The sequence below is a fragment of the Pundamilia nyererei genome, unplaced genomic scaffold (assembly GCF_000239375.1).
Source record: "Pundamilia nyererei isolate P.nyererei 1_Seehausen unplaced genomic scaffold, PunNye1.0 scaffold00211, whole genome shotgun sequence".
Classification (NCBI taxonomy): Eukaryota; Metazoa; Chordata; class Actinopteri; order Cichliformes; family Cichlidae; genus Pundamilia; species Pundamilia nyererei.
The window spans coordinates 760,973-770,025 of NW_005187612.1; the positions used below are offsets into that span (position 1 = coordinate 760,973).

Genomic DNA, 9,053 nt, shown 5'->3' on the forward strand with positions numbered 1-9,053 from the left:
TACTCGAATGGCCTCCAGTCACCAGATCTCAATCCAGAAGAGCACCTCTGAGATGTGGCGCAAACCAGAGTCGCATCATGGATGTGCAGCCATGCTGTCACATCAATCTGAGGAATGTTTTCAACACCTCAGGGTCCAACTCGGGCGTAGCTAATAAAGTGGCAGTTGCATGTATTTAAAAAAGAAACAAGGCTGCAGATCCCTGTTCTCACAAACAAGTGTGATTATGCACAGTGATTATGTTTGAGCTTAGCCTCCCGAGTTTAATCAAAGAAGTCACTGAGGTTGATAAAGAGGAAACACCTTTGCTGAGGAACTGCCAAGTAGCAATTTCCTATTTACATACTGCAGGGCTTTGAGCCAAGCTGTGTTTGACTGGAGCTGTAGAGGAGAATCACACTGAACTCGTATGAAACCATATATGACGATGACTTCTATCGGTTTTCAGGCGCTTTTCCCTTCCTGAACCCTGAGCTGCAAATTAAATACCACACCTCTACCGTCTTTGGTTTCCTCACAGGTTTAAATTACACAGAACATGAGTGGGCTTCCTGTAATCTCTCTGCAAAACACACACCTGATCACACCGCATTTGAAATCCACTGCGGGACGACTTGCAGGCCGACCTGCGGTCTCACGCACACATTCACCACACACACAGGAGATTCAGGTTCATTTCAAGTTGAAATTCATGCACATTTTTATTGAACAGTTATATAAAATACTTTTCATAGTTGCAAGTGCATGCCTCATCTGCCAACAGTTTTGAAGTTAAATTACAAAAGCAAGGCTTCATGTCGTGTAGTGAATTACTTGGGCACTTAAAGCAGTTTTTAAAAAAGATCTAAGTTTGTTTTTTCCTCGTTTCATCTTAAAGTATTGAGCAGTATCAAACCTGTAACTGATATACAAAGCAGAGGTCCAAATAATAGTCATAATAATAATAATCAAATTACACTTTCTGTGGCACATTTACAAAAACAAAACAAAACCGATTCACCTGTTATATGACACAAACAGCTAATCATGCATTTTGGAGTTCCACATGTAACCACACACCTCACAAGAATTGTCAAACATGCTTAATTGGACTGTGTGCACTTACAAGCGCAGGTTAAAAATTTCATTTCTCATCCATCATAGATAATTAAATGCTTCAATTACAAAAAAAAGAAGGCATAGAGCATCATGGTGTTAATTGAAAGTATGCAGTTATACGTTTCCAGTATATGTTCACTAAAGCGCAATATATTTCAAAACAGGCCTCCACAGCCAAAGTTTTCAGATGTTCTATTTCCTTTTGTTTGATTTTTTTTTTTATAAAACATGCATAGGCAGACACTTTATTGTATTCTTTTTTCCTTTTCTTTTTTACACAATATAGTTTCTCTATTTTTACTTTGTTCGCAATACTTAAAAAGAGAAAAAAAAAATAACACTCATTTCCAGCAAGCCACAATAAATCTACCCTCCCCCCCCCTCCCCCCTTCCAAAAGAGACAAAAAATAAACATATCTGCAAATGATAGATAGGTTAAGTGTAAATTCCAGTTATGAAACTCAAGAAAATAGGTATTCATTACTGAGTTATTTAGCCATTATACAGAAAAATCAGGTCAAAGCACACACCAAAAGAACCTGAGGTAAGCATAATATGTACAAAACCATAAAACGTTCCATTATTTGGCATTTCCACAACATTGCAACATTCTTTTTTTTTTTAAGACTGCCTAATTAATTTCAGAGCTATTTTATAAGAGTAGCAAAACAAAAAGTTATCAATAAATAGTCCTTATTTAGTTTGTACACCCTTATATGTTAAAAACATTATCTCATGTTCTGTCCTTTTTAGTGCTGTATTTTTGTAAACGTACGATAGTTAGTAAGAAGTTAAACGACTTTCCGTTTCGGTGTAAATGAGCAAGGGTCTTTCAAGAAAGAAAAAAAAAAGAAAAACAAGAAACTGAATCACCTTTAAGATCTCGATCTCTCTTTCTCTCCCCCATCGTTCTTTCCCTCTCTGACATACTGTGGTGTGGAGGTGAATCAAGCGCGGTTACGGCCTGACCCTTCAGAAATGTGACCTGGCAATAACTTAGCAGATTTGACTATGAACTAATATTTTGAAGGCATATCCAAAGACTAGCAAGTGAGATGTCCCCCCGTTATGAGCCATAGATGCCTCCCCCCTCCACATTCCAACACTCCTTCTCCTCCTCCATCCCACACCTTCACCCTCTGCCCCTTTTCTGTGGTGGCGGGTCGCGATGAGGCTGGGGGGCGAGGCAGCCCCGTCGGCCAAGGTGGCGCCTTGCTGCTGGGCCTTCACTGGATGTTGCTGCCGCTGCTGGTGCTCCCCTTGGCGTCTGTGCCGTTGGTCTCCGAGGACAGGGCCTTGTTGAGAGAGTTGAGGCTGGCGTCAGAAGGCAGGGCGTCTCGCCGCGGAGGCATCCTCTCGTTGATGCGGTCCAGGCCCTTGGCCTCTTCGAAGCTAGTGATCTTGTGCTGAGGCGAGAAGCCTTTGATTGCTGTTGAGATGCAGGAAATAAGGGTAGGGAGGGGAAGGGGGGGAGAGTTAGGATTGATTTTATATGGTGTAGAGTTTAAATGATTAAAAGAATGGGGGTGGAAGGGGTGGGGGTCACGCTCACATTCACCCGTGAATCACCAAATTTGATTATATTTGCTTTGCTCTTGAAATTGTGAGAGAAAAAAAAAATGTTTTACTGAGAAAATGACAACAGAGACTGCACCTGATCACCTGATGAGCTGCTGGCTAGTTCAGTTACATTTAATCCATGAAAACTGAATATCTAAAGGCGATCTCTGATATGATAAGTGTATGGCGTCGATCTCTCCAGACACACTTGTAGGTTTGGAAAACAGAAATACTTGCTTTCTTGGGTGGGGTCAGATGAGAAGATTTAAAAAAATAAATAAATAAAATAAATCCTGCCCATTAAATCTGGTTAGCTTAGCTTAGTAACAAGAAACAAAGTTTCTTTTGGCTGCTACCTTGTTTGCAAAGTGTCAATATCCTCATATTTCTATCCAAGCTGTCCTTTTTGATACAACTCTTCAAGGGATTTTGATAATCTCCTCCTGACTAGAACCATGCATCTTTTGCATGTTTGGCAAATGTGTTAACCACTACACTATGGAGCCGACTGTAAAGCGTTAAACTTCCACCCCTTGAGCGTGGAACCAAAAGCGAGGCAATCAAAGGAGACTACCAAAGGAATGTTTACAGGCTAGCACAAAATATTGTTTTTTTGGTTTCTATTAATAATTTCTATGAGTTATAAGTGGATACCAGGCAGGTCAAAGTTTGTGCACATTAGTGCTTTGCTGGGTGTTAAGCTGAAGTAGCTAGCTGTGACTGAGAATCACGAGTGTTATGAATCTTCTCTTGTGACTCCACCCAGGAAATAAAAAAATTCTAAAAGTTGAACTTTCTTTGGGTTGAAGATGAATGAAGTGAGAAGAATCTTTGCTATTCATGAGGCCAGACAAAGTCTTCAACCACTGTTACTTGTTTGTGTTTTTCATGGAAAACAGTATTTGTCGTGCAGCATTTTAAACGATTAATGGTTTAATAAGGCATGAACGCAATATGAAAGTATTTAAGCAATTTGATAATGTGACAACACACGGATATAACTTATGTGATAATGCCGCTTGACAGATGAAACAATTACATATTCCTTCTAACTCTACAAAGGGCACTTCCTGACATCAGGGTCGACAGGTTTTCACTGTGCCAACAATATCCGTGATAGCAGACCATCTCGTGGCCATCTTGTCATGCTTTTTTGCGCATGTTAAAAGTTAAGAATGTGACCGATATTAACCAAAATCTCAACGCAGCCGTATCGCGGAACACCTGAAGACCCCAAACATCCAGGTCACCCCATCACAACACAGCTTTTGTAACGACAAAAGGGAAGGGGGAGAAATGATCAAAGAGACAAGAAAAGAATAAAGGGAGGAGAAAAAGAAACACTAGAGTGGAGCCCACTGAGACATTCACTTCCACAAAATAGAAACCACGTTGAGACTGAGCTCACGTACAAAGACACTATCAAAGGAACTTGGGGTGCTAACGACTTGTTTAGTCTGCTTGAAGCATGCAGCAATTGAAGGTTGACTGGAGGTTATGATGGGTGGAAGTTGCAATATGATACAAAACTGAGTGAACTAAACTGAATAATGAAGATAAAACCCTTTAAATATGCAAAGAAACACCAATGACATGAATAAAACCAGCAATTCAAGGCTGTTTCATTCAAGTCGATGGATACTTTAAGTATTACAAGAACGAATCGTTCCAATATTCAGCTTGAGTTCTATTTCAGCACTTTTTAAAAAACATTTTGTTACTTCCACCTTTCATACAGACTGAGGGTGATTAATACTATGGTTGTAAATAAGAAAACCCTTCTTACTAGAATGGGGGTGTGACAAGGGGAGGAGGGGATTTGATTTAAGAGGACAAATTGGGGATTGTGGAGAGGACGGTGTGATGGGTAGCGTAGTTGTGTTGCTGCATAGCACAGGTCAGACACAGGTTATTAGCAGCTCAGAGGAAAGAACACGACACAGCAGGGCCACAGAGGATCCACATGGAGAGAGAAGCAGAGAAGAGTCTGGACACTACAATGGACTGTCCTCTATGGGGCTAAAGAGGAAGTACTGGACAATTTCAATGTAAATAGCAGCTGGCATACTACTATTTAGCTCGCAGTTGAGGTTGTTCTTGCGCCAAAGGCGATGCAAGTAAAGCAGATTTTAGGGAGCGTCCAATTTGGATTTCAAAGCCTCCTGTGGAGCGTCTACCAATTCAGATTCAGCTCTAAGGAAGGTGTTACATAAATAAAACAGCAACAACAATGCACAACTGCTTCAGCTGTTTCAAAGGGGAAAACCATCAAGAGCTTTCATAGCAAGACTTCATTGTATTGTGTGAGGGCAGAGCAGAGGGGGAGCGTGCTGTCTGCTATGATAAGAGCATTGCATTAATCATTTAAACTATGATGAGTGATTTCATTGAAGTACCTTCCTCTGGAAAAGTTCATTCAATCCCCAGATAAGAGAACAAGTGCAGTTTACCACATAAAGTATTACCCTCGGTAACATTAGGAATATATTCCATTAGGAAATAAAGTGTTACTTCAAAATGATATTCAATATCCTGTCAAGGTGAACTCTACCGATAACTCGACAGGACCTACTTCCTCTTTAAGGTCGTGAAAACCTTAATCAGGAAGGTGGGGTTATTTTTCACTTACATGGTGCCTTATCTAGATCTGCTGCACACATTTGCTGTGGAAAAATACTGGTACCAGTACCACAACATTAGCACCTGTGCTTTTGGGAAAGGCCAAATTCAGAACCCGTGATGGCGATATAACCTTTGTGCTTCTCCTATTGGTCTGAAGTAGTTAAGGCTTGTTTAGGAAAAGTTCATGCCAGATCTAATACCGTGCAAAAGTCTTGATTTACCGCTTGTTTGTCCAGTTTTATCAATTTTTTTTTAAGGGCAAACCATGTGAGAGATACCAAGTTGTTTGGATAACAGCTCTGAAACTCATCTCGTGTGTTTCTGTGATAAGCTGCTAGTAACAACGTGCCTAAAGATACAATTTAAAATAGGCTTTTAAATAAGTTGTCTGTTATGTGTAGACACAACACTGGTTCATCCCTTTCGTCGGGTGTCTTTTTACACTTGAAAGATTCATAGCTCAGCGGTACTAATTCTAAAAATGGAGTGCCTGGAAAAGTATTGCTCCAGACCACCTTAAAAATTGCCAAACATAGTCTGGCTCCTTGCCGAAACGATACAAACACAATATAAAATGGGCCACGGCTCAAGACCTTTGCACAATACTACACTTTTCAACATTAATTAAGAAGCAGCTTTCTATGAATTAAAAATGAAGGATTTTATTGGCTTGTGTGCATCACATAACCCCTCAAAACTTTAGGTTTTCAGGACCTTTAAGGATGCTGGTCCAGTCTATCCCTCTGGATAGGCTGAAGGCTTGGTAAAGCTGCCAGATGACCTGATGATACCCACCTACATTATATACGTGTGAATGTGCATTTTCTCTTTATCTTGATATTTCATGCAGATTATTTTAACTTCTAACAGAGAAGATCCTTAACGCAGGAGTTTTTGTGGATGAACCGATTGTGGCCTACATTAGCGCTGATTTCCGAGGAAGACCGCGAGGTGTAATTTGCTTTGCACTCACTCAAAATCACAGATGACCTTTGTGATTATAAAATCTGTGCTATGAAAGACATTCCCCTTTCAAACATGTGACCACAGGATTTCCTAATTTACTTACTTCTTTTTCTCCGTTAATACTATGCCACAATTTGTTAGCCCAAACACCCAACACACTCTATTCAAGCACCAGCGAGATGGATGAAAACCCAGCACAGCCCCCTGTCTATTGCCATGAGAAGCAACAGAAGAGGGCAGCCAGACCCATTTACCTTCGTCAGCCTCAATAGCTTCAATAGTAGCTGAAGAGAAGAAGAGGGAGGTTGCAAAATGAATGAGAGAAGTGAGCAGGAGAGTTCATTTTGTCCCAGGAACAAGTCAATGAGCAGCAAAGACAGCCAATGCCGACAACACAGGTTAAAAATCATCTCCACATTTTATGACAGAGGACATGTGGATGTTAGCAAACAGGGGAAACGGTGAAAGAGGGGGGAGGAGGGGAGAGGATGAGCCTTAGTTCCAGATCTGTAAAGGGAAGGCGATACACGTATGTAGCAGCAAACCTCATGGAGAGGATTGCATGTTTGAGGTACTTTGAATGTGTTTGACAAAAGGTCTGAATGTGTGACAGATAAAATGGAAACTGCAAGAATGAACATCGACAGCAATTTTAGCAAGTTGCAGATGCATTAGGTGTTCCTGTTACGCAAAGAAAAGAGTACATTTCGAAACGAGACAAATGGAAAACAGAGAGAGGACTTAAGTGCACGTGCAGGTGTGAGCTTTCTGGCCGTGACTGAACTGTTAATGTAAAGCTCGAAGTACAACAGAAACATGGAGCGTCGTTAGCGTTGTGTTGTGTGCAACATGAAGTAGCATCTGCAGCTGCGGGATTAGCATCTTTTGATAATAAATATCAAAAGTGCTGGCTTACTTCTGCGACGCGTGAGGGGAGGAAACCTTTCAGCCACTTACCAATCAATTACAGTCATCCTCGAGATAATAAGTGAACACACGATAAAACTTTGCAGAGTCAACTTTAACAAAGATGGGGGGTGGGGCGAGGGTGACAACAAAGTAATGACTAAATTCTACTAAAGACTACATACTTAAAAAAAGGGCACAATAGCATGAGACTTTAAAGAGTATGACTGATGGAGTCAACATTAGAGTAGAAGCACACTGATGTGCTAAAGGCAGCAGTGTGATTCTACCAATGTCGTAACAGGAATCTCTGAACATCGCTCTACCTTCACCGCAGTTCTCTTTAGTGTCAGCTGCTTCAAAAACAAATCCCTCTGAACTTATATAATGTATACACTAATCCTTAAGAGCACTATTGTCATGTAGGCCATCGGCAGAAACACCTGTTTGAAACTTAAAGGGGACCCATGATGCTTTCCCTTGTTTTCCAATGCTGGACGGGCATATCAGACATGGTCAAAGTTCCAAATAATGAGGTCAGAGTCAGATATTCCCCCGGCTGATAACACAGAAGCCCCACCCACCTGCTATTCAAGCAGCTCTTTTCAGACAGGGCATGTGCTAATGGGCAGCAACACGGCCCAGTATAAGATAAATGATGATAAAAATGAATCATGCAGAGCTACTTTAGTTGATTCCCAGAAAAAAAACCCTGAAAAAACCCATGATATTGGAAATGAGCATGATAGGTCCACTTTAATGTTGGTTTAAAAGCTCAGTAGAGATGCTGAAAATGACTGTGAAAGAATGCTATGCTTTCAGGATAATTGCATCCTTCCTAACAGAGATATGCAAAACTGACAGCTTTAGTCAGAGGCTCTTTGATTTCTGACAGACTCACGTCTAAGGACACGTGCGCACTAAGTTGATGAACACGGTGTTATGTAATATGTTCAAGTGGTTCTTTAGTAAAGTCTTCCACGATTTCAATAAGATTTTATACATTAGAAACGAAAAGGGGTGTTATTAAGCAATAAAACACAATTTTACTGAGATCCATAGACCTGCACGACTGCTGCTACCTTAGTGTGGTATGACCAGTAGCTAAGTAGGTAATGCTACACGAGGACCAAACAAACAGTTTGATGATTAAGTGTGCTAAAGTACTGTACACCATACTGTACAGCATGATTAAACATTTATTATTATCATCATTATTTAAAGGTTACTAACACTATGCTACAGATGTTTTTGTGTATTCAGGAAAGTGCTAGCTGATGTAGGGTGAGAACCTGTGCGAGGAGAGGGAAGTCTACCGGATTTCTGCTTTACTTGGTGAATGACAAGGCAGATGGCAGCTATCCCTTTTTCTACACTTATTAGTGTCGATACAGTTTTATCCCTTGATTCACAGAGACCTGAGTCTATTCTGACAGAGCACTGCTGAGATTCTCTGCTAGCGCTCAGATCTGATCAGCGCTGTAAACGTTTGTATCCAATTAAAGCGTGCGTAAAGGTGATTCCAAAAAAGCCTTCATCTCCTTGCTGCGGCAGCTTGCCAAACTCATTGAGGGAGCATTTGAAATTTCACATGAGAAAGAGTGAACTGAACTCTTATCTTTTCCCACAAAGAAAAAAAATAACAACACACAATGGAATACTTGCACAATTGATTATACCTGCAGTTTCTAGGGAGAAAGGAGAAAGAAAAAGATACAGGTAATATTTGAGATAAACCCAGTGGAATACAGTGAAAGAATAGGACGGGAAGAGAGCGTATTAATGCCAGATCTACGGAGCCCCGCAGGGGACATGGGAGAAAAAAAAATTAAGACGGACTTTTGCGAGATCTCGCAAAACTTTTGCGAGATCTCGCAAAACAAACTCGGGATCTCGCAAAA

The 9,053-nt window shown here is 40.7% G+C and overlaps 1 protein-coding gene across 6 annotated transcripts in view; it reads right to left on the reverse strand.

The window, feature by feature from the left end:
- Positions 1 to 675: 675 nt before the first annotated feature.
- LOC102211631 (serine/threonine-protein phosphatase 2B catalytic subunit alpha isoform) overlaps positions 676 to 9,053 on the reverse strand; it is a 66,960-nt gene continuing 58,582 nt past the window's right edge. For 2 of the 6 annotated variants that reach the window (XM_005748029.1, XM_005748031.1), the window contains 3 exons: positions 8,832 to 8,840; positions 6,501 to 6,530; positions 676 to 2,527 (listed from right to left, as the gene is read on the reverse strand). In XM_005748029.1, coding sequence (XP_005748086.1) covers positions 2,325 to 2,527; positions 6,501 to 6,530; positions 8,832 to 8,840 — 242 coding nt within the window. In that variant the 3' untranslated portion in view covers positions 676 to 2,324. The remainder of the gene's footprint in view (positions 2,528 to 6,500; positions 6,531 to 8,831; positions 8,841 to 9,053) is intronic. The other 4 variants (XM_005748030.1, XM_005748032.1, XM_005748034.1 and 1 more) reach the window with 2 other exon arrangements.